The sequence below is a fragment of the Lemur catta genome, chromosome 1 (genome assembly GCF_020740605.2).
Source record: "Lemur catta isolate mLemCat1 chromosome 1, mLemCat1.pri, whole genome shotgun sequence".
In the NCBI taxonomy this organism is placed as follows: domain Eukaryota; kingdom Metazoa; phylum Chordata; class Mammalia; order Primates; family Lemuridae; genus Lemur; species Lemur catta.
This window is the reverse complement of record NC_059128.1, coordinates 179892794-179918301: the sequence shown is the minus strand read 5'-3', so window position 1 is coordinate 179918301 and position 25508 is coordinate 179892794. Positions and strand designations below refer to the sequence as shown.

General features: G+C 38.6%; 1 protein-coding gene and 1 long non-coding RNA gene across 3 annotated transcripts in view; one reads left to right on the top strand and one right to left on the bottom strand.

Annotated features, from left to right (window-relative positions):
* The window catches only part of LOC123630158 (ceruloplasmin-like), a 36963-nt gene that overhangs the window by 8175 nt on the left and 3280 nt on the right, over positions 1 to 25508 (top strand). The window contains exons 5-17 of the mRNA XM_045539443.1: positions 361 to 603; positions 2838 to 3000; positions 7930 to 8060; positions 8424 to 8564; positions 8830 to 9041; positions 10591 to 10741; positions 11483 to 11695; positions 13915 to 14122; positions 14914 to 15053; positions 16865 to 16993; positions 18547 to 18653; positions 19621 to 19822; positions 22385 to 22524. Of these exons, the coding sequence (XP_045395399.1) occupies positions 361 to 603; positions 2838 to 3000; positions 7930 to 8060; positions 8424 to 8564; positions 8830 to 9041; positions 10591 to 10741; positions 11483 to 11695; positions 13915 to 14122; positions 14914 to 15053; positions 16865 to 16993; positions 18547 to 18653; positions 19621 to 19822; positions 22385 to 22524 (2180 nt within the window). The remainder of the gene's footprint in view (positions 1 to 360; positions 604 to 2837; positions 3001 to 7929; positions 8061 to 8423; positions 8565 to 8829; positions 9042 to 10590; positions 10742 to 11482; positions 11696 to 13914; positions 14123 to 14913; positions 15054 to 16864; positions 16994 to 18546; positions 18654 to 19620; positions 19823 to 22384; positions 22525 to 25508) is intronic.
* Positions 333 to 25508, bottom strand: LOC123630159. 2 transcript variants are annotated; one of them, XR_006732606.1, is made up of 3 exons: positions 25115 to 25508; positions 8912 to 9088; positions 333 to 589 (listed from the first exon to the last, which is right to left on the bottom strand). It is a non-coding gene; the product is annotated as an uncharacterized LOC123630159 (long non-coding RNA). The 2 variants fall into 2 exon arrangements; XR_006732605.1 differs by lacking the exon at positions 8912 to 9088.

The following is a 25508-nucleotide window of genomic DNA, read 5'->3' as shown; positions in this document are numbered from 1 at the left end:
AAATATTTTATGGAAATGTGTTTTTATCCAACATAGAATTTTTCAGAAATGATGTTCTCATAGTTTCAATCACCTGTATCCTTGCTCTCTTACGAAATTTTCCTTCTAGTCTTTTCCCCTTTTCACTGCTTCTTGCCTTTCTGCTTATTTTTTCTCCTCTTGCGTCTAAACCTTTGTGCTCCCCTCACTTCTAATCATACATAATGTGTATGAGATGGCCTCCTTCTTCACAAAACACAAATCAAATATTGTAGATTACGTGTGAGAACAACGTTGACACTGTGAGGTTTCTATAATGAGGAATGCATACAACTTTTACCATGTGGCACTGATTTACCATAAATATACATTTATTCTCAGCCATAAATGGGTACATATATGGAAATCTGCCCCCCCTCACCATGTGTGCAGAAGACAGGATCAAGTGGCACTTCGTTGGCATAGGTGGTGCAGCTAATGATCACTCCATCTATCTCCACGGCCAAACTCTGATCTCTCGGAATCACAGAAAGGACACCATCATGGTCTTCCCGGCCTCGTTGGAAGATGCCTTCATGGTGGCCAAGGGCCCCGGAGAGTGGACACTGGGCTGCCATATACATGGTAGAGATTTATTACTTTTGCATAATACAAAGTCAAAGAACTTCCAAGGTTACAACCCATTACAAATGCCTCATATTACAAATGAAGAAATTGATATCCAGGAAGATGATACAATTTCTTTGGGAAACAATCAGTGATGGAATCCAGGTCCTTGACAACTTTTCACTCTATAACAATAAGCCCTGTTAAGTGTATAGGATTTTGTTGCTTTTACAAAAAACTTTTACATTCATTAGCCTGTGAGCCTCACAAGAACACTGAGTATTAGACAGAGCAGGCATTATTACAGTTTTTTTTTAAACTGAAGAAACAAGTTTCAAGAGATTAAAACACTTGCTCAAAATCTTATAAGAAGCAGAGCGAGGAATTATGCAGAACCAAATAATTATAATTCATTACTCAGTAAACCTGTTTGCAATCAGAAAATGTAATATCATTAGAATTGAAGAATATAACTTTATTTTTTTGGTCCAAAAATGGAGTTTACAAAACCTTTCTTTTTGTAAGTCCTAAACTTTGTTTAGTATCATGTTTCAATTAATCATTAAAACAACTAAATGACAGTATTTATAAGGATTCCCTACATGCTGTGTACCTCCCAGGGATATGAGAAAAAGAAGAATCACTCATAGCTATTACAACTTAAGAATGGAATTTAGTGATAAAAAGATTGTGGCTTAGAATGGAATATCAATTTCAGGTTAAAATGTACATTCAGCCCCATCCACTCCTCAAGCCAGGTCTTTCCGCCTTAGCTCTGCAGAGGGTCAGCCCTTGGCACAAGTAAGGTAGCTCCTCAAAGCCTACTTAGCTAATGGCGCCCATCATTTTTTCTCCTGTGGTTTTTTTCCCCCTCTTCCTGTGTTTTTCTATAGCTTTTTTGTTTTTTAATTTATTTCCAGTCTTTTTAAATTTGTAGTAATTATAAGATTATATAAATCGATCTTTGCTAGAAAGAAAGATAGGAAGAAAGCAAGCAAAGAAAGAAGGAGGAAAGAGAGAGGGAGGGACAGAGGGAGAGAGGCAAGGAGGGACAGAGAGGGAGGGAGGCAGGGAGGAAGAACATTTGGTGGAGGGAGGCAGGCAGAAAAAGGGAAAGAATCTAAGGTGTATACGGGAGCCAGTTCATACGTCTCAAGAGAGCTGATAGTTAAATAATCAAACCGGTAAACTGTTGGTAGCTTCAAATTGGTCACAGTGGGAGTGTTTACACCACAAAAAATTGGCACACAAATCATATTTTGTGAAAGCTATTTTAAAGACACACCATTAGTCCAACTCCACCCCACTACCATCCCAGTTTCCTCCCCAGAGGTAACCGCTGTAATGAATGTGAAGCCAGTACTTGCAAACCTCTTCACTGTGTATGTAAAATGTACATGTAACAATTAAAATACATGGCCATGTTTTATGTTTTGTTTTATGTTAAGTAGATCACACTGCATATAATATTCTGTTGCTTGCTTTCATCACTCACCATATTGAAGTCTTGAAGTTTCTTTCCATGACATGCCCTATACATCTTACTCTTTTTAATGGTTGCATTGTTTTCCATATTTTGGATGTACTATAATTTATTTGTCCATTTGTCTACTGATAGACATTTAAGTTGCTTCTACTGTTTTGGTTTGTTAACAATGTTAATACCTTTTTATATGTCTTTTCATGTATGTGCAAATATTTCTCGTGGCTAACTATCAAGTAAAACTATGTGATGGAAGGGCTTTTAATTTTAACGAATGTTGCCAAATTGCCTTCCAAGAAAGACTTCTACTAATTTACACTCCCACCAACAGTACTCTGAAAGCAAAATGCAGGCTGATGTCATAGAAACATACTTGCCTTGATTTTCTTCCTGCCTGCCAACTAGTTAATCTAACAAATCATCTGACTCATTAGTGACTAGTAGTAGCAATTTCATACTCATGAAGGAAGACATTCTTGGTCAAATAGACTCTCAAATTCTTCTCATTATGCGGTGCTATCTTCATCTAGGAGTTGGTCCAAAGCTCGTTGTTATTCTCTAGTAATGTATGTCCCTTTAATATTCATCTTTGCATCCAAGTTTTAGTACGTGTTTCATACATTTTAAGTCGTTACATAGATTTCATATATCACATTTCTGAAAGAAAGGGAAAGTTTAAGTATTGTTGGCTAAAATTAAAAATATAGGTGGACCAAGAAAATTTTATTAATGTTTTAATAACATTCTCTTCTTGTTTACTGTTTTCCAGAGAGTATGCAGGCATTTTTCAATGTAAAAAATTGCCAGAAACTTTCAACAGATGTTGCTGGGACACATGTACATTACTATATTGCTGCTGAGGAAATTCTTTGGCAATATGCTCCATCTGGTGTAGATTTCTTCACTAAAAAAAATTTAACAGCAGCTGGAAGGTAATGATTCACTGGTTGAAATATTTATGGTTAAATAATAAAGATAATTGAAATTTTTCATAACCCAGTTACTTCTAAAAATGATTTAGTCATCTTATAATTAAAGTTTACTGATAAAATAAATATGAAAAAATAATTGTATAAAAATTGGAAAATATTGAAGCTAAGGATAATTGCTACACAAAATTCTTCTCTTAAAGGGCTTGGCAGCCAATGTAAAGGAAAATGTACTGCTCATCCTTTTTCTATTACTAAATTTTTAAATGAATTTATTTTATACTTACAAAACATTTCAGAACATAGTGAACAATATCATCAATTGCAATTTTACAAAAATTTAAAAAGTCTTCATATTTAACTTATATACTGCTAAAATCTGAAGGCATAATTAAATTGTTTTATGTGATATGCTTAAATAATAGTAAGGATATTAAGTATTAATTTAATTTATTAAATATGAATTACCTAGTAACACCTAAGAATATATTATATTAGCAATTGCGATTTTAATGACCAAAAACTAAGATTAAAAATGTATGACTATGGCATCAGCATTTAAAAGTGGGCAAAAGGTTTTTCTGATAGTTAAGATGCTAAGTATATTTACCAATTTGAAGACAACAAGAGTTTTAATCCTTCTGGTCTACTGAATTAAAGTCGCATGTCAGAAAAAGATCAGGTTCTAAAACTATCAGAAAGTAATATTTCCCATGAGATTTTTTTTTCTCTAATTTACTCATAGAAATTTGAGATAGCTAACAATGTTAAGTGAATATTTTCTCTTCTTTTTTATTATTTTTGTTGATATATAATGTTTATACATATTTATGGGATACATGTGATATTTTGATAAATACATACAATGTACAATGACTAAATCAGGGCATTTAAGATATCCACTGCCTCAAACATCTATCATTTCTTTGTGATGGTAACATTTCAAACTTTCTCTTCTAGCTATTTTGAAATATATACTATATATTGTTGTTAACTATAGTCACCCTGCTGTACTATCAAGCACTAGAACTTATTTCTTCTATCTAACTGTATGTTTGTATCCATTAACTGTGGGGAACCTACTGCCTTCTGATTTCAAGATTGTTCTTTTTTAAGCACCAAAGGAAGCAAGAAAAGCTTCATCTTTCTCTGCTGCATCCCTTTTAATAAAAAGATTTGTTACTGTAAAATTTGGATTTAGTCAAAAGGCCACACTGAAGGACCTAGAAGGCCACAGGTTCCCCACCCCTCTCTATCTCCATTAGATTAACTTGTCTACCTCTCACATATGGGCAAGAATATGCAGTATTAGTCTTTCTGTGCCTGGCTTAATTTACTTAATATAATGACCTTCGGTTCCATCTTGTTGCTACAAATGACAGGATTTCATTCTTTTCATGGCTCAATAATTTTCCATTGTGTGTATGTATCACATTTTCTTTATCCATTTGTCCATTCATAGAAACTTAGGTTGATTCCGTATCTTGGCTATTGTGAAGAGTGCTGCAATAAACATGAGGGTGCAGATGTCCCTTTGATATACTGATTTCTTTCCTTGGATAAATACCCATTAGTGGCATTGCTAAATAGAATGGTAGTTCTATTTTTAGTTTTTTGATGAAACTCCACACTGTTTTCCATAATGGCTGTACTAATTTACATTCCCACAAACAGTGTGTAAGATTTCCCTTTTCTCCACATCTTTGTGAGCATTTATTTTTTTGTCTTTTTGATGGTAGCTATTTTAACCAGGATAAGATGATACCTCCTTGTCGTTTTGATTTTCATTTCCCTGATGATTTGTGATATCAAGCATTTTTTCATAAACTTTTTGGCCATTTGTATGTCTCTTTTGAGAAATGTATATTCAGACACTTGCTCACTTTTTAATGGGATTATTTGGGTTTTTTGCTGTTGAGTTGAGTTCCTTATATATTTATATATTAGTCCCTTGTCAGATGCATAGTTTGCAAATATTTTCTCTGATTAGACAGGTTGTCTTTTCACCCTGTTGCTTGTTTCCTTTGCTGTACAGAAGCATTTTAGTTTAATATAGTCCCATTTGTCTATTTTTGGTTTTGTGACTTAGGTATTAGGAACTTAGGTATTAGCCATAAAATCTTTGCCTAGACCAATGTCCTGAAGCATTTCCCCTATTTTTTCAGAAATTTCATAGACTGTTTTTGTTAGAATATGTTGCGGAAGAATTATCATTTTCCTTTGGAAGTGTCATATTTCCTTTTTCATGCTTCTTGTGTCTTTACATTGATATCTGTGCATCTGATGAACAGCCAGTTCTTCCAATTTCTTGGATTGGCTATTGGCTTTCACAGGGAGACTTTTTCCTATAGATGTATCTACAGTGTTGATTGTGTTGGGTGCTTTAGCCTTGCTTCAGGGTGCATGTAGTAATGGAGTCTCCATATAATTTCTTCAGCTGTAATAAGTATCTGTGGTGTCTGTGAGTGCTTCAGTGACTTATGTTATGGTTGTTAATGGAGGCTGTGATAAGGCTTTGCTTATGACAGGGATGCTAGGCAGACCAATCCTTGGGCCCTAGTGGTAGTGGCAATGGGCCTAGCATACCCATCCATGGACCCCAGGGCAGCATGCATAGGCACCTGTGGGTCCAGAGGGGCTAATCCTTGGGCCTCCAAGTGGCTTGCTCAGGTGTCAGCAGTGACGGTAATGGGCCAGGTGAATGGGTGGGTCCTTGGGACCCTGGGCAGCATGTGTGACATCAGTGAGGGTAGTAGTGGTAGTGGGTCAACCCTCAGGCCCCCAGGTGACAGGCACAGGTGTCAGTGTAAAAGCAGTGGCCTGAGAAGGCCAGTCTCCAGGCCCCCAGGTGGTGCATGCAGGTGGGTGCTGGCAGTGGTGGTGGTGGCAGGCTGCACAGCCCTGTCTTCAGGTCCCTGGGAGTAGTGTGCAAATGCTTGCAGTGATGGGTAAGGCAGGTCAGTCTCTGGGCCCCCAGACAATATGTGCAGGTGCTGGCAGGGTAGGCAGGCCCATTCTCTGGCCTCTGGGAGAAGTGTGTGGGTCCCAAGTGTATCAGGCAAGGTAGATCAGTCCCCAGGCCCTTGGGTAGCACATGCTGTCACCAGTGGGGTTGGCACCGGGCATAGCAGGTCTGTTCTCAGGTCCCCAATGGTACCCACAGGCACAGGTTGTGGTGGGTGGGGTTGGTCAATCCCCAGGCCCCCAGATGGTGTGTGTGGTCACCAACAGGCTGGGGGGATCCATCCTCAGGCCCCCGGGTGGCATGTACAGGCACTGGGTGGTGGACAGGATAGGCTTGTCCTCAGGCCCCCTGATGGTGCACATGAGCACCAGCTGTGGCAGGAAAGGCATGTCAGTCCTCCAGCCCTCAAATGGTGCAGTTGGGTGGCAGCAGTGGTGGGCAGCTAGGCCAGTCCTCAGGCCCCAAAACAACATCTGGACCGGCTGATTGCAGGTCCACTAAAGGCGCAATGCAGATGTGCAATAAACCCTCCTGCTGGGCAGGGGTGAGGCAGGGTTGTTGTCTGTGGCAACAGCCATAGGCAGGTGGCTGTCAGGTTCTGGAGAGCATGTGCTTGACTCCTTCCCTCCCAGGGGCAAGCTCTCTGGTGACTGCATAGCTTGTTCCCCAGAGTGTATAATAGTGCATGGGCTAGAGTGCTGGGGACCTGGCCACACTCCTGGGTCCAGCTAGTATCACAATGCTGCATCCCTCTGAGTGGACATAGAGGGATGTCAATGGGGCTCCAGGGAAGTCGAGATGCAGGGGCTGTTGGGCTTCAGGGCAGGATATAGTGTGGTGAGGGCTGGGCTTGCAAAATGGCATCATGCTGTAGCTGCCTGGGTCTCTAGGGGTGTGTGGGACCCAGCACAAACTCCCTCTCTGGAGCAGTGCCATTGTACAGACTCTGGTATACTAGTGTCAGGGCTCACTAGAGCTGCAAGACTCTCTGTGGCTAGGATTGCAGGAGTCTGCAGTAGGAATATGGACCTTTTGGGATCTCTCACTTACCCTTTGCCCACACTGGGGAGCTTCTCCTTGCTTGCAGCTGATCTCAGCCAGGCCAGCTGGCTTGTTTCCCTCTCCTTGCGTGCCCTACATGTTCCTTGTCACTTCTGTGCTGAATTTCGGAGTTCTCTCTTAGATGTTTTATTTGGCATATGATTATCTCCTCAGTGTTTATGAATGTGAGTGCCAGGTGCCTTTAGTCCTCTTCTTACACTTTAAGTTCACCAATAAATATTCAATCTGTGTAATGGAAATTTTGTATGAATTGTCAGGGGGATAACTGGGCTTAGAGTAAAAATTAGATTTAGAGTTAGGTCCTACTCATTTTATATTGACTAAAATATATATGAATTAATAAATTCATTCATTTTGCTTAATTCTCTTGGCTATGAAATTCTATGATGTCTTAGCACAGCAAGTTACCACTTCACTGTTAGGGAATACTTTTTCATAGGGGGCTCCTTTTTAAATCATAATTTTAAAAATAACAATGATACCTCTCTTCTTAATATTATAGCATCTCTGCAAATAGTTGTTTTAATAGCAATATTTGTTATTATCTGCCTAAAAATAATCAGACATAATGTCTTTTTAATCTTTATTCCAAAAGAAAACTTGCAAACAAATGACTAAGTGGATGCACACATGTAATTATATACACATGCATAAGCAAAAGACTGTAGGTACATCTAGAGAAAATATTGATGGTGGTTATATGTAAATGGTAGGATTATGGAAATTTTAATTTTCTTTGCTGTGTCTTTCCTTCTTTTCCAAATTTTATACAATGAGCATGCATTACTTTTATAATCAGAAATAAATTACAAGTATTCTAAAACAGATGTGTTTGGATTCTTGCTTTCTTTTCACATGATCACTGTAAAATAGAAGTTCTTTGTGTATCTGCTTTCTCTGCACAGTGAATCCCAGCCATATTTTGAACAAAGCCCAACCAGAATTGGAGGAACTTACAAAAAACTAGTTTACTGTGAATATACAAATGCTTCCTTCCAAATACGGAAGGCAAGAGAAGAACACCTTGGAATTCTTGGTAAAATTCTATTCATAGCTTGTGGTGTTATCAACCATTTATATTACACATATTCTGTGCACTCAAAACAGTATTTACCAACTCACAGTTACAGATATTTTAGATACAGTCTTATAACCCTATGAAATCAATATATTGATTCACCCAATGATTTTAACTACATTCTTCCATCCCTATAAATCCAATGAGATGAATATCTTCATGTTCTCCAAAGTGACTTTATAAGACCCTGAATCATCTAGAACTCTTGCAGTTGGACCCATTTCTGGGTTCATGGTGTCATCCTTTTAATTTCTCCCTACTAGAACCTTATCTAATACGTAACACAACCTGACAATTCCCTTTATGACTCTTGGTTTCTAGGCCCTGTCATTAAGGCAGAGGTGGGACAGATCATCAAGGTCACTTTCTATAACAATGCTTCCTTGCCACTCAGCATGCAGCCTCATGGACTGCGTTACAACAAGAGCAATGAGGGCTCATTCTACAAAACACCTGGCAGAAGTAAGTAGTGCTCACGTGAGCCACACTTTCATATAATGTCAGCAAGAAAATAAAACTCCTTGTAAAATTGTTGTGCAGCCTACCTGTCACATTGAAACAGCTCTGTGTACTTTTTTGTGGCAGTTAGTTTTTTAGTCCCTTTTCAACTGTCTCCAAGGTGCTACAAGGTGAGCAAGATATAGTCCTTGCTCTCAAAGATCTCACAGTCTAGATGAGGGTACTTATGGTCTTAGGTTTTATTTTATAAAGGTTTATTTCTTGCTAGGTACCCCTCCACCCTCCGCACATGTAAATCCTGGCACAACATTTGTCTATACATGGGAAGTTCCAAAAGATGTAGGTCCTACCTCCACGGATCCCAGCTGCTTGACCTGGTTCTACTACTCCGCAGTAAATGGGACAAAAGACACTAACAGTGGTCTTGTAGGGCCTCTTCTGGTGTGCAGAAGTGGAAGTCTTGGAAAGAATGGCAAACAGGTGAGTCGTGAGGCCTATGTCTGGGCATGCCTTGGTGAGAGATGCCACTGCAAAGGAATGGCAATGTCTCAGGGCCACAGTAATCAGCAGCTTCAACTTTTGTGTGCTGATGTCTCCCAGTTCTACTCTTTCCTCAACTCCAGACCTGTATCTTCCTCAGCCCAATGAGCACCTACACCCTGGCATGTCCTACAGACATCTCAAAACTATTATAACCCTTAATTTCCTTCTGAACAGCCACTTACTGCCCCTCCCTCCTCTGCCAGCCTCCTCTTCTCTATTCTGCCTCTTAGTTAATGATGTCAACAAACCTTGGACTCTCATCAACAGCTCCTTCTTTCTCACTTGCACATTAATCACTAAGTCTCCAACACCACTGCCTTATTTTAGGCACTGTCATCTCTTTCTGAATTCCTTTAACTTCCTAACTTTTGTCCTCACTCTCATCCTGCTTCAGTGTAGCTAGTCCACCCTTGTACTGAAGAATTAGCTTCTTCTAATTGGCAAATTAGAATTGCAGTATGGCAGAATTAGCTCTTTAGGCCCCAAGTAAGGAAGAGTATCTCACATCTCCGACTTTGCCCTCTTCTCTCCCTCTGGAATGGCCTGTCCTCACTGTTTTATCTGCCAAAAAGGAGAGACATTTTTAAAACTCAGCCTGAGGGCCCCTTTGGACAATATCCCCTGACTAAAGTTAATTGAGGCTCCTACAAGTTGCCATAGTTCCTTGTGTATGCTTCTATTAGAGCATTTATCCACGCAACTATTTTTACTGGCCTGTGTCTGCCAGTAGACTGTAAGTTTCTAGAAAGCATGCAGAAGGTTTTTTTAAATTTTTTGTAACAACCACAGCCCCTCTCTGGCATGTAGTAGGTGCTCAATAAATGCTTGATGAATGAGTTTCCTTTTTTCCTCAGTCACAAGTGAACTAACATCCAAGTTCTTTTCTGCATCTATATGAAAAATTCATATGTAGTAAACCCTTATAAATCCATAAATATGTGTATAATTGAATGTATACTCTACTCAAAACTGTGAATATATATTTATATTCATCTATATGATAAATTCATATTAGTAGTCCCATAATTATTATAGTGCATGTCATTTTTATATTTTGTATACACATATGTATATATATTTAATTTATTTAAAAATCCTAAAAATGCAGACTTTGTAGAATTAAAAACTCTTGATTTAACTTGCTTTCCACAGAGCATCCTATGTTAAAAGCTACTGTAAATATCTGTGATTAAATGGCTTAGTTTATGGAGTTTAGATGTAGTGATCTCTAGAGTAAAATCCTCATATGAAAAAATCCATAGAGATTTCTCTTAACTTCTTAGTTATATTTAATATGATAATCCATTTGCTGGGATTCATGCCTTTCTGTGAAATGTCCACAGTCAGAAAATTAATTGATCACATTTTCCACAAGTATCAATCCCCTTGTGTGGGAAATCCTGTATGCAGATCATCCATCTGACTAGTTTTTGAATATGGACCATCTATATTTCATGTCTATTCCTTTTTCCATTCTCATCCACAGAAAGGAGTAGACAAAGAGTTTTACCTGCTTGCCACAATATTTGATGAAAATAAAAGTCTTCTCTTGGATGAAAATATTAGAACATTTATTACACAGCCTGAAAATGTGGATAAAGAGGATCCAGACTTCCAAGAGTCTAACAAGATGTACTGTAAGGGAAAGTTTGCCTTACAAGATAGATGCATTAAACATGTATTTAATGTCATTTTGCCTAAAGAATTGCAAATTGAGAGACTTACATTTTCCCCATGATGGTTGGCTAATACATTTTATGTTTCCTTTAAATATAATTTCACAATAAGAATATTGTCTACTAGGGTGATTATCTTAAATTTAATTAGCCAGATACCAACATCTTTTTGGTGCAATACATTGTTTTACCTACAGCTAAATGTGAAACAGAAAAGTCATATATTTCTCTATTGCTAAATTTGTAGAGTGGGTGAGATGGGGTGTTTGTTGAGCTGGTTGGGTGGGTGGGTGGATGGTTGGTTGGTTGGTTGTTGGTTTTGGAAGACTGTACAGTGTAGTGGGAAGAGGGTTAGTCTGCAATCTGGAGACTTGGACTCTGGTCTTAACAGTTCTATTCATTGGTTGAATGACACTGGACAAGTAACTGCCTCTCTTGCCTTGGTTTCCTCAATTCTAAAAGGAAGAAGTTGACTGAGTTGACCCAGTAGAAGCATCATGTAGTTCTGTCATTCTCTAATTCTATGTCATTTTAGCCTCCTATGAAGTATTAAATAACAATGGAGGAGAGAAAGGTTGTAAATTATCACCTTGCTATTCTCACATGAATGAACTGCTTCATGACTAGTGCTTTGTTGAGTTTCAAAAGATATCAAGTACCAGTAAATTAAATACTCTTTTCTTTATTGCAAATGTGTTGCAGCCATAAATGGATACATGTATGGAAATCTGCCCAGACCGGAAATGTGCATGGGAGACAAAGTTTCATGGCATATTCTTAGTGTGGGCTCAGAGGAAGATATACACGGGATATATTTTTCAGGAAATACCTTCACTTCCTTAGGAGCAAGGAAGGACACTGTAACTGTGTTTCCCCATACCTCTGAGACGCTTTTTATGACACCTGATTCTACAGGTGAGTAGTGGATGTTCTCATTTAGTCTGAAACACCAAAATATGCAGAAGCACTGTCTTTATATGCATTGAATATTCTGCACACACACAAAAAATGGAATTCATACAAATGATGCCTGGGAACCTTTGCCCTGCTCCATTTAATTTATGGGAGCCACAGTAGCTCATTTTCCTGTATATATAAATCCCCTCAGCCTCTTCTGGTCCTCTTCCTGGGCCTCCAGGCTTTAAATCATCCCATACTCTTCAAAACGGATGAAGACGTTTTGAAACTATTTAACTTGTTTTCACTCTATTACCTTCTGCATTTCTTACTCTTCTGTCCATTCATTTCCCAGGCCTTCCTCCTGCTTCAACCTTACCCTACTCCCTTCTGCCTTCCTCTCTCTATCCTTCTCCTTACTAGCTTTGCTCTCTATGTAAATGTTTTAGCTTCAATGAGGTTGATCCTTGCCAGCAACATTTTTGAAAGAAGTCATCCCGTATCAGAGAATTGTGTGGGGATCAGAGGGAACCAGCTTTCCCTCTGAATCTAGTTTCTTTATTTATAAAATAGGGATTTTAATAACTTATAATACACAAAAGGAATAGACAATGATCAAATGAGATAAATGTAGTATAGTGCCTGGTGTATGTTAGATAGTCCATAAATGTTATATCCTTCTTTAATCCTGCAAATCAACCCTCATCCCCCTCTACCCCGAAAATTCATCTGTCTTGGTCAAAAACTACTGACACCAATGAAAAACTGTGCAATAAACCAGCTACTCTATAAATACCATGAATTGGTATCTTGACTCATTGTGATGCCAAAGATTCATTTGACTACATTTTCTACATTTCAAAGTTTACTTTTCAAACAAAAGCTGTGATTCAGAGCAATTGCTCTGAAGAGGAAAAGAAAGTGATTTCTCTTATACTCTCTCTCTTCTCTTGCTGTTAGAGCTTGTACTCACGCTCACTCAGCAGCAAGTGATTGCCTGTCCCTGCCCAACGTCCTCCTTTCCTTTCTCCTATAGGTGTTTCCCTGGAGTGAAAAATTGCCTTTTCTCATTCTCTTTCCTAAGTGGTATCAGCTGTATCAAACACGTGGTGACATCTACAGCATGTGTCAAGCACTGTGCTAGAGCCTCTACAGGGATTATTTCATTTTCCCCAAACCCTCTGAGTCTGAAGGTTTGCTTCCTCGTCAATCTTCTTGAATCTTACCCTCCACAGAAAGTAGCAGAGACAACAGAAACATGTATAGAGTTGAAAGAGAGTATTAGTGCAGACAAAGGTAACATTAAGATATAGCATCAGAACATGGTGGGCCTAAAATTAACAAAGTAAAGGAAAGAAAATTGGAATTCATGTGGAATGTACTGGTGTGAACCAGGCTGGAATGTTTTTGTTGCAGCCATCGTTTTGGATTTTTAACAAATTAGACTGATTCCCTTCAACTTTCTTTCACTACCGCCACTGCTACCTACCACTCTGCTCCAAGCCACCAACATCACTTATTGATTATTTTAATAGACTTCCAAGGGTCTCCATTCTTCTACCCTTGCGCACTCCAGTTTATTTTCAGCACAGCTGCTAGAGTGTCCTCATATCCTTCATTGACTTAACATCCACCATGGCTTTCCATTTCACTCAGTAAAAGCTACAGTCTACTCAGTGGCCCTGTAACCTGGTCTTCCACTCCATCCAGACATTGGGTGGTCTTCAAACACACCAAACAGGCCCCTGGTTTGGGGCCTTTGGCTTCTGTTTCCTCTGCCGGGATTGCCTTTCTTCCATATCTACCTCACCCCTTATACAGTCTTTGCCCAAATGTCACCCTCCCATCAAGGCCTACCCTGATCACCCTATAAAATATTGCTATTTGCTCCCTTGAGCCTGTCAACACACATTCAGAATTCTCAGTCCTCCTTTACACTGCTCTACATTTTTCTTTAACCCATAGCTCTTACCATCTTTCAACGAACATGAAAGTTACTTAATATGTTTACTGCCTATCTTCACAACACTGTGCAATGTAAACTCTGAGAGCAAGAATTTTTAACTATTTTTTCCTATGATATTTACCAAGTGCCTAGAAATATTTGTTGAATTAATGAAAGAATGAATGAATGAACTTACTATATTTCTTTTGGGGGCTGTATCTGATGAATGGCTTTACAGAGGAAAGACATCTGCATGCAAAGCTTTAAGCTTTCCTTTCTTATTCACCCCTAGGAGTTTTTGATGTGTTTTGTATGACGTCAGAGCACTATCTAGGAGGCATGAAACACAAATACCAAGTGAATCAGTGTTCGAAGCCAAACCCTGATCAAACTCAATACCGGGAGGAGAAAACTATTTACATTGCAGCTGAGGAAATCGTATGGGATTATTCTCCTAGCAGAAAGTGGGAGAAAGAACTGCGCCGGTTACAAAGAGAGAAGTACGGTGATAGCTCGAGTCTCTAAATGGAAAGTGTTGGTTCTGAGTCTTCCTCCCTTTCCTCTCAGTCTCGTGGGGCATCAAGGGAATAGGATACATCCAATGATAAATTACCTCAAAACTTGTGTGTTCAATGTGTGTGTGAGTGTGTGTGCCTGTGTGGTATTTATTTCTATTTGGTATGGAGTGTATGTCATGGGTTTGTGGGTGTGGTGTGTGTGTTTAGGATATGTTCAATTATAAATTGCTTCAAAATTTGTGTGTGTACATTTTCAATTGCAAAGGGCTTTATGTCTCTCTAAATATCTACATAACTTTGGTCCAGGATTTATTTCTTCTTCTTCTCCTTTCTTGTATTCTTCCTTTCTGTACGTGTGTTACTGTCTGATTTCGCCATAGGAATAGCAACACAACTTCAACTACATTCAACATTTGTAATTGGTCAGATGTTTGTCTTCTTCATTTGTTTCTATCTCTATTTTTCTGGGAACTTCAAATTGAAGACATTAATTTTTCTCTTTTTGTAAAATTCTATTTATTTCTCTGGTTTTCTTTCTTACTATTTATTCATTTATCAAACTAAAATTTTATCCTGAAATATGTCTTAAAATACAGAGTGAATATCCAACTATCTTGTTAGAATTAATATATTTTTTAAAAAAGAAGATCTACTTTCCTGGGTAAAACAGCTTCTAGGTATAAGAAGTTCTTCCATATGAATTCTTTGTCTAATTTAATGATTAAATTAACTAACTTTGTGGTTTTTTTGTTTTTGTTTTTATTTTCCTAAAGTAAAGAAAACATATATGTAGATAGAAATGGAACACATCTTGGGTCCAAATACAAAAAAGTTGTATATCGTCAATATGATGATAACACATTCACAACTAAAACAAAAAGAAATGAAGACGAAAAACATCTGGATATACTAGGTATTGATATACCATAAGATTAGTTTTTTGGTTTTTCTTCTTGTCCTCAGCTAGTACATATTGTTGTATATATGAAGGACATTGTCACCTTCCACCTTGACAGAGGAAAGTGCCTATAATTCTAATTTGTTTGTTAATAGGCATTTTTACTGGGGGAAAAATTGGTTCAGGTATTATTTCCTCCAAAATAGAGACTATAGAAAATTAATGTGCTCAGTTTCAGATTATCTGGCTTCTGGCCTTCAGAATTCAAGAATTCTAGATCCAGAACGGACTTCAGAAGTAGCATTTAAAGATAACTTCAATAAATTTAAAGCAAAAGCCAGGGAACATTAGTACAGCGAGGAGAGGAACTTTGTTTAAATTTAAGCATCTTCCCTCATCTTCCAACCACAGGTGAGGGAAGTTACAACCCTTTCTTTCACCCCTGATAGACAAATCAGCTAGGAAACCTGAGTCACACCCAGGTACACACATGTGACATTTTCACATGCCCAACTCCTATCTGAGTACTGATCTCTATGTGTATATTAGAGGTCATTTGCTGGTGTGGGACCCCGAGAAGATGGATTTACATGTAAGAAGAGGAACTTTCACTCTTCTTGGCTCCTCATCAGTGTCTGGAGCTTGTCCCTGTGTGAGCCCTGCAGGGAAGTCTGCGCTGTGCAGTTCCCGCTGCTTTTGAGTGGGGCCCTGTCTTTAGTAACCGCAGGGTGTTTGTTTTCTCCAGGATTCAGGCTGAATGCACTAAGATAAATAACACAACATGACCCTCTAGCGTCTATTATTATTTATGCAGAAAGGAAAACACTTTATGGAAAAGGAAAAACAAGCGTATTGTTTGGGAAGGTGGAATTGTCATGGGAGGCAAAGAAGCCCTATCTTTCACTGGCATCTGGCATCCACCGGGCATCTTCAGGGCTCTGATTTAGTAACTATAGCACAAGTTTGAGGAGAGTTCTTGGGGCTTATTTCATCTCAACTCTATTTCAGAACTTTTAGGGACACCAATTTAACACATTGCCACGCTAGAAAAAAAATTTTTTCCCCTGAGGCCACAGTGTTTTATTAAAACAAAACAATGCCTTCTAATTTGTTATTTGTTAATTGTTTTCTGTGCGTCGTGAGTTACATACAATGCAATCCACATTTTTAGAATTAAATTGTCAATATTAATTGTAACAATAAGAACATCAATGAGTGAGATTTTCATAAACCAACTTCAGGGTTTTGTTTCATGAGGCCCCGGGCTCAAAACTAGCCTGTGTTAAATACAACTCACATGGCACTCAATGTGTTCATCTGCTTCCAAACAGAAAGAAGATTTAAAATAAATTTTATATCTGCAGTTCTTGGCCTAGGATGGAGAGTAAAATGAAGTGGTCTTCAGCCTGTGGGAGAGAAAATCACCCTGGGTCCATAAAAGGCCTCGCAGCTCCTCACTATCCTCCATTAGGGTAAAGGGGCAAGAGAATAAAATGCTTAAAAGACGAGGTTGCTCAAGAAAGAAAACAAAGGGTTCCATTTTAAAATTGTTTAGTTTCCTAAGCATTAATTGATGCTCATTAAAGCACGTTTTCTAGAGAAGGAACTTATAAAAATTTTAGATGATTTAAGTTTTTCAGGCAAAAATCATGTTTCAAAAATCAGCAATGATCTACTTGCTAAATGTTTTTGTTTTATTTGGTTGCACGTTATTAATAAGTAAAAGGATAAGAATAAGTCACTGTATAAATACTTAAGAGGACAGAAGACTCATAGTTTAAAATAAATAACAATTACTAATGAATTTTCCTTTTTATACTCCCTAGGTCCATTAATATTTCTCAACCCTGGTCAAAAACTTCGAATTATTTTTAAAAATAAAGCCTCAAGACTATATTCTATTCATGCTCATGGAGTGAAAACAAACAATTCCACTGTTGTTCCAACTCAGCCAGGTAACTACTTTGGGAGGGAAAAAAAAAAATCTCCAAAGCTTTTTTGCAGGTCTATGGGGCTTTTGTACTTTCTTAATTATATAGGTGCAGTTCCAGATGAGAGAGACCAGTGGACTCATGAGAAGGGGCCTGGAGAAAGCGTTTGGGACAGGGGTCCCTTTTGCAAGTTGGGGCACCATGGGCAGAACTGTGAAGTGAGCATTTGGTCTTCAGGGCCCGTGTCCCTAGTGTATACAGTTTCTCCTCTAGGGTCATCCTCCCTGCTACCTCTGTACTATGTTGTCTCCTCCTCAACTCAAATGCTGCAGTGGGAGTTGAGTACAAGATACTCAAGGAGGGAGTAAGAGGAAGTGATGAACCCCACATGGTAACATTTCTACAGCATCACCACTCTACGGCATGCCATTCAGCATACTCGACTCAGAAGAAAATGAATACTTTTTAATAAAAACACCCAGTAAGCAGACTCTGAAATGAAGATTTATGTGCAGGTAGTACTAGTGGGATCAATAATTATGGAAAGAAAAATAAGTAGGTTTGGGCAGGGGGCATGGTTGAGTGGAGATGCAGCCTCAACAGATGTTACAGCCAACCCTACGAGAAGTCCTAAAGATAGGGTGAGCCTCGGCTGTCCCAAGCTGAGGTGAGCGAGCTGGGCCTTTATGTCCCCTCACCAGTCATGGGATGCAGGCTTGAGCGAGGTAGCTCTCGTTAGCCAAGGCTGTCTCTGAGGACGCTGACTCCTGCTGGAGCCACAAGTCCTCTGTTCTTGAAGAGTGACCCAAGGAGGGCATCAGAATGTCCACATAGCTGCCCACCAAAACAAGTAGCTCTGTAAATTAAGAGTATCAATGAGAGCCAAATTCAGAAAAGAAAGATTTGTGAAACAGCAGGACTGGAGATTAACTTTGGTGGTGGGTGAAATATTCCTTTTTATTTTTGAAAACAGTCCTATGATGGTATCAACATGAATCTCCTATCAAGGGAGTTTGCAAGTCAGTCCTCTTTTCTGATTAGCCAGGAAAGAATCATATTATATGCATTCCACAAACACTTCTGAGTACAGTATCTGCTATATGCCAGGCACTGTGTGGTGTGTTGAAAGGTAAGGGTTAGTACCAAGTAGATTGTTAAAGATTTGGAAGTTGAGGAGGCTGGGGTTAGTTAGTGGAGGAGAAAGACTATGTCACAGGAGCTTGGGAAAATTAACCCAAGCCTTGGGAGATGTAGGATTATTGGGGGGGAGGGGAACAAAAAAACTTTACTGGGAGAATATACAATTAAGATTCAAAGGACTAAGGCAAACAGCCCTGGAGGCAGGGAGGAAATATATGTGATCCACAAATTGGAAGGTTCAGAGCTAGGATTCAAGGCTTTGTGACACTGAGTAATTGCCACATTGACTAAGATCACAAAGCAAAAGTCAAACTAGAAGTGAAAGCTAGGACTATGATGTGTAATATTTTTATAGTTTTTTACTCATTATCTGGTTATCCTTAGAGAAGTCTGATTTAAAGGGCTCTATTTAAATACACTTAATCTGCCTATTTTAGGAGAGATTCAAACATATATCTGGGAGATCCCTGAAAGAACTGGTCCTACCTCAAAAAACTTTGAGTGCATACCTTGGTTTTACTATTCGACTGTGTCTGTGGTTAAGGTAAATCACACCAAAGTTTTTATCCTATCTCCTCCTAGAAATTATAATGAAAAGAAGAAGGTGTTTACCATTGTTTTTAAAAATCTTAGTTCTATGTAAAATTTCTATTAAGTAAACTAAATATTGCTCAGCTTTTATTCCTACATAGGCTTGCATTTTTCAAGAGCAAAATAAATTATTGCATTATGATTACTTGGGTTTATGATACTTTATAAAATCTCACCATAAGTTGAAAAAATATACCTAATTGTACAATAATGTACTACTATACTTTATTCCATTGAATGGGATTTGGATTACAGAAAACAAGGTACTGTAGAGAGTTTAAAAATTCTATAAATAATGAGAAATAAATCTATACATACTATGTAGAAATATAGATATGTATATTTAAAACTCTCAATTCTGGAATTCAAGTTTACTTGCATTCAAAAAAAAAAAAAAACCAGAGCAAATGCTCTTTTTGAACTCTTATTTATCTTGGCCCACCTTGCTTGGAATAAGAATCTACACAGAGATTTAATCCAAAACCAAAACGAAGATAAACAAACCAAGACTCTCAACTAAAAGCTGCAGCAGGGGCAAAGCTGTAACGGTAAAGGGACCAAGTCCTTTCCACTTCCCTGCCAGCCAGCTCCAATGCCAGGGAATTCTAATTAAAACCAAAGTTTTGTTTTTTAATTAAAATTTCAAAACTAGAGCTAAATCCACTGAAGAATGCATCCAGAACCCCTTTGTGAAGTTTGTTGTTCTCTTTAGACTTCAGCTCTAATGAACCAAGTTACAATTTTTCTTCAATCAAGGATTGAGCATGTCAAACATTTTGTTCCTCACACTCAGACTTAAAATACTAATAATTAGAAACTTGAGATCTGACCTCACTTAAATCAAAACTTGGTTCTACTCCTTTTATTGTTTGGGGGAATATTTGGGTTGTGGGCACAGTTAATAATCTTTGCCTCTTCAGGATCTTAACAGCGGACTAGTAGGCCCTTTGATCGTATGTCGCAAAAATGCCAAATCCAGCCTGGTACACCGTGTTCTCCACTTCATGATTTTTGATGAGAACAAATCTTGGTACTTAGAAGAAAACATCCATACCTATTCTTCAGAGCCAAATAACATAAATAGAAACGATGATGATTTTGTCTTCAGCAACCTAATGCACGGTAATGTCCACTAACCGACTCACAAAATGTAGCCCACAAGTTGTTCCACACAAACAGAATAAATCAAGGTTCATATTTGCCAAGCTCGGCACAGTTTATACCATGATCACATAGAGCATAGCGTAGATTATATAGACTAGGGATTGGTAATTTTTTTTTGTAAAGGGCCAGATACTGAAGAATTTAGACTTGCAGGCTGTGTGACCTCTGTCATAAGCCATACTCCTCTCTGCCATGGTAAAGCAAAAGCAGTCACAGACACTAGCACAACACATGGAAGCCGCTGAGAGCCAATACAACTTCACTTATGGACACTAAAATTTGTCTTTCACATAATTTTCACATGTCAAGAAATAATATTCTTTAACGTTTTTTCCCCAATTATTTAAAAATTTTAAAACAATTCTTAGCTCATGGGCCATAGAAAAATGTGCAGTGGACTGGATCTTGCCCACAGGCCATAGGTCACTGACTATGCAGCACAGCAAATTTTCATGCTTTCTAGAGCCATGTGGGCAATGGAAAGCCAGGAACATCAGCCATCATTTCTGGAGGGCGTTACTGCATACTTTTCTGAGGATTTACCTGAATCAACACAGGGAGAGGTGGGGCTTGAGGCAAATCAGAGAGAACATGGCCCCACCCACTTTCCCCATCATGTTACCTGCACTGGCAGAACTTCTGAAACTCCATGCTCATCATCCAAAATTCTTTTATAGGTTGATTGTGACTAGGCACATCAGATGACCCTCCCCCCAATCTAGAATCACAGTCATAAGATAATTATACAAAGAAAAAGCACATAAACAATCTCAATTAATCACCTTCACACCTAGTCAAATTTCTGGTCCCAATCCTCTCAGATGAGGAAGCTCAGGGATACAACTAGGTAAGGATCCTTAACTAAGGCAAATTCAAATATGATAATTTTCAACTTGTTAGTTTTTTTTCTATTATAAAAATATATATAAATTTAAAATTAATTCAAAAGCTATATCCATTCTATCCATAGTTTTTTAATAAGCACCATAGGAAGGCAGAAACACCTCACTAGGCCCTAAAGAGATACAAAGGCCCCATAAGATGGGGCATCTTCCAAGTTGTTTATAGCCAAAGTGGCTGCAGACCTGTGCGTTGGTATTAATACAATTCAAGGAAGACTAGGGGCATGCTGTAATGGAAATTTAAACACAGGGATGAGTTTTAAATTCTTATTTGGAAGGTTTGAAAAGGTTTCATGATGGGAAAGAGACATTTGAGTTGAGTATTTCAAGATACATAGAAGTCTGTCTCACATAAAAAGAGGGAAATGACATTCCAGGTAGATGGAAGGATGTGAGCTAAGTCTCACAGCACTTGGGCACTTGGGAAGAAAGAGCCAACAGGATTGTGGAAGCCCTCTCATACTCTGTTAAGAACTCAGACTTGATCTAAACCAGCTTTCTCAACCTCCTGCCATTTCAGGTTGGATAACTCTTTGTTAGGGAGCTGTCTATTGTAGATGTTTAGCCACGTTCATACCCTGTACCTACTAGATGCCAGTAGCACCTCCTCACAAGTTGTGACAACCAAAAATATCTTTAGGCATTGCCAACTGTCCCCTGGGGGACAAAAATTTCCTCCTGTGGAGAACCACTGTGCTAAAAGCACCAAGTACACTGAGCTGGGGCATCATGGGGATAAATGTATATTTTAAGAGCAACATTGGCCTAGGCACTTGTACTCCAGGTGTGATCCATGAATTGGCAGCATCAGCAACACTTGGAGACTTTTTAGAAATGCAGAATTTCAGGCTCCACAGATCTACTGAATCAGAATCAGAATTTTAACAAGATCTCCAGGCCATATGCACATTTGAGAAGCAATAGTCTAGAGCAGTGTCTCCTAGGTTTTTCTATTATACCCCTTCATCAGCTAAAAGTATCAGAGTCCAACTGCCATAGATATATAGCTGTATATTATATACTTGCACTACTGCATCAGTGCATTCTACACATCTTTAAGGATGCACACAAAATAGAAAAGTATAAAGAGGAGGTGTATATATACGATTTAAATCTTAATATTTTATTCCTATTACCCTTTGGAGACCACATCCATATAGGATTAGAGGGGGTCTGGACCTCAGGCAAATGGCCATGCTAGATGTACAAGTGACAGGTCACAAAGCTCTGATTTAGGGCAACTAAATGGGAACACATGCTCCTAATATTCTAAGACTCTTGTGATAATTTTAAATATACAATACTTTAAATATATAGGCATATTTAAGTATCCACCAATTTAAGTTTCCTTAGTTGTGAAATAGTCAAGTCTAACCCAATTATGTTAATGCTAAATCAGTGCCTCATTTCCTCAGGCAAGAAAAGCTCTCTAGAATTAGATACATTCATGACTGGATGGCTTGGTCGTGTTTAACAGCTTCCTCAGGCTGGCTTTGAAATACTCACAGCCTGTGAAAACATCTATGATAATTTCTATAAATTGTTAAAACACACACACACATATTATTCTCAATTCTTGTTGAACATAATAAACTGTACCTCTCCCCTCCCTTCACAGCAATTAATGGAAGACTATTTGGAAATAACCAAGGCCTGACACTGCACGTTGGGGATGAGGTGAATTGGTATCTGATTGGCATGGGGGGCGAATTGGACCTGCACACTGTTCACTTTCACGGCCACAGCTTTGAATTCATGGTAAGAGCCTTTGGAAGCTCCATTTAATTACTGTGGTACGTTATAAACCAGTTATTGGAGTAGCATGGCAAGATAACAGGACTGGAAAGGAAATTATCAAGTCAGAAGGTCAATACATGCAATCTATAAAATATCAGATGCAAGTAAATAACTATACATTCAGCTCCTTATATCCCTTGGTAAATGCAGGTGGAAGAATGAAGTGCATTTCTCACTCTAATCTGTTGTTACTCAATAGGTAAATAAGGCTTTTGCAATCATCTCTAGCTCCACCCTTCTGTCTCAACTTGCTTAAAAATTTCAAACAGTTTAGTAACATAAAGAAAAATATGCTGAATGTTCATATGTATTTTGCCATGTTTTCTTTCTCGCCTATATTTTTTTCTGAACCCAATTAAAAGTAAATTACAAACATCATGACTTTTTCCCCCTAAATGTTGAAGCATCCTGAGAACAAGGACAATCTCTGCCCCAATTGCAATAACATTATCACACTCCCCAAATTAATGTTAATTCAATAATATCATCTAATATACAGTCCATTCAAATATCACAAGTTGTCCCCTAGATGCTCTTTATAACATTTTTAAATGCAGGGTCTAATTAAGATTCATACATAGGATTTGGATGCCATTGTCACAGCTTTCCTAAAATCTGAAGAGACCCCCTGCCTTTTGTTTTGTAAATTACTCCCTTATTACATGTCATTTTTGAAGGGTCTAGGCCAGTTGTTTTACAGAATGTTCCTATTCTGTATTGGTCTGGTAGTTTCCTCATGATTGGATCCATGTTACACAAATTTGGCAAGATCGCCATACAGGTGATGTGTACTGCCAAAGCATCACATCAAGAGACACATGATGGCAATAAGTCCTAATATTGGTGAGGCTAGGTTTGATAACTTGATGAAGGTGATTATGAGAATATAGGAATAAAAAACCAAACCGGAGTGCTTTTCCCATTCTCTCACTCACAACCATCAACACAGAAGACTTATTTGATCCCTGGTCACCAAGAAATGTGTGGGGATTTCTCTCCATTAGCAACCAATTAATCAGTTCTGCAGAAGACACCAGCTGGGTGTCCTCCAATTCAATTTCCGCACTATCTACCTGGATATAGCATCAGATCCCACAGGCTGAGGGCTCGGTCCCCAAGACTGTCCCCTACTTGCAATGTCAGTCACAAGCTCCAGGTTGTTTTACCTGTGCTTCTGACCAGCCGGCTGTAAATTGGGGTTCCCATGACCCCCTCCTTGGGTTCAATTAATTTGCTGGAGTGCCAGAAAACTCAGGGAAACACGTTTACCGGTTTATTATGAAGGATTTTACAAAGGATACCAGTGAACACCAGATGAAGAGACACATAGGGCGTTTGTATTTTTAGTCAGTCTCTGTATCTTCTGTCTGAATTGTTTTCTCTCACCCCACCAGTCATACTTCTTTACATTTGTTTTTCATGACCACTTTTTGGCTCATCATTTCTGTGATTTATTTAAAATTTTATTCTTCCACTTTCAATTTCCAAGTTAGTAATGCTTGTTGAATTAAAGAGCATTTTCCTTATTTCTTCATCCTAATCCCTTGCATAAACATTAGTGTTTGATTTCAGACCAATTATATTCTTTGCATTTCACACCTCAGACATTTAACCCAACCTCTTGGCATTAGTACAGTTCTTCTTTACATTGACTAAAGTTTCACATTAGGCTTTCTTGCATTCCAGATGTATTATGTTTATAGCTTCTTTAATGCACAGTGTCTACTGTAGAAGTAAAGTAAATGAGCTTGCATGACTTGGTTTGCACAAAGCTTTATTTGTATGCTGCTTCCCTCCCCCCCCCATCCTCTAATGGACAAATTTGTTCTTCTTAAGCTTTGTTTTTTGGCATAAAAAACTCTTTTTGTTACGGAGGATTTTATATAATAAAGTAGACAGAATAATATAACAAACTTCCCCTACCCACGACCCAGCTACAACCACCATAACCCCAGTATACTAATATCTATGCTCCCCATATTATTTAAGGAAAAGCCTATATATTAGGATTGTTATTAAGTTCACAACTAGTTATGTTAAAGACTTTAAAATTGGGGCAAAAGAGATATTTGAAATCTAGTTATAGTGTTATACAGTCTATTTGACATTGTCAAATACAATAGATAGTTCAGCTTAGCAAATACCTCTAATATGCCTAGAACCATGCTAAGAGTTGGGTGGAGCTGAAGAGAGATCAAAGACTCATTTTTCAGGGGTGATTGTAGGGGAATGAAATAAAGAATGAATAAGATAAAGAACTTTGCTACGATCAGGAAATGGTGGAAGTTGGATTTAAACCCTGGCTCTCACTCCAGAGTCCAAACTCTACTACTTCACAAAACAGCCTCCCTTTAGTATGACCCCATTTATACCACGGAGCCTAGTTTGCCAGCTCTCAACTCCAGCCACTCACTCTAAACGCCTTGCAGGTGATCTCATCTAGTCTCCCCAGGCTGAGGCAGAAATTAGTCACCCCAGCATGGATGCAGCCACTGGGCTTTACTCCCTGCAACTTCTGGGGGCAGCAGAGCAGCCGTTTGTGGTTACTCACCTGGTCCTGGGACAAGCCAGTCAGTCACAGCTTGTTCCCTAAAGCTGTGGTCTCCTTGGATGCCAGGGCTCCGGGTATATTTTGCACATTTACTGGTGCTTTGGATATTGTCAACGTGTAGTTAAAATTTTTCATATTGTTTTCTACATTTTCTGACATTTAAGGAACGTATCCTGTGTCACCTGTATTATTTCACCTTAGTCGCAAAATTGATCTTCCTGAATAACAATGGCTTGAGCTGCCACCTGCATCCCATAGGAAACAGCTCAGCCCTTCCTCCTATTGCCTTCCAGTATCTTCAGGGAGTCTTGAGAGCCTAAACTTCTTCTAGTCACTCCAGCTCTAATTTCCTGCTTCTGCTCATCTCCCTGTCTCTCACCTCCTGTGGCTAGTG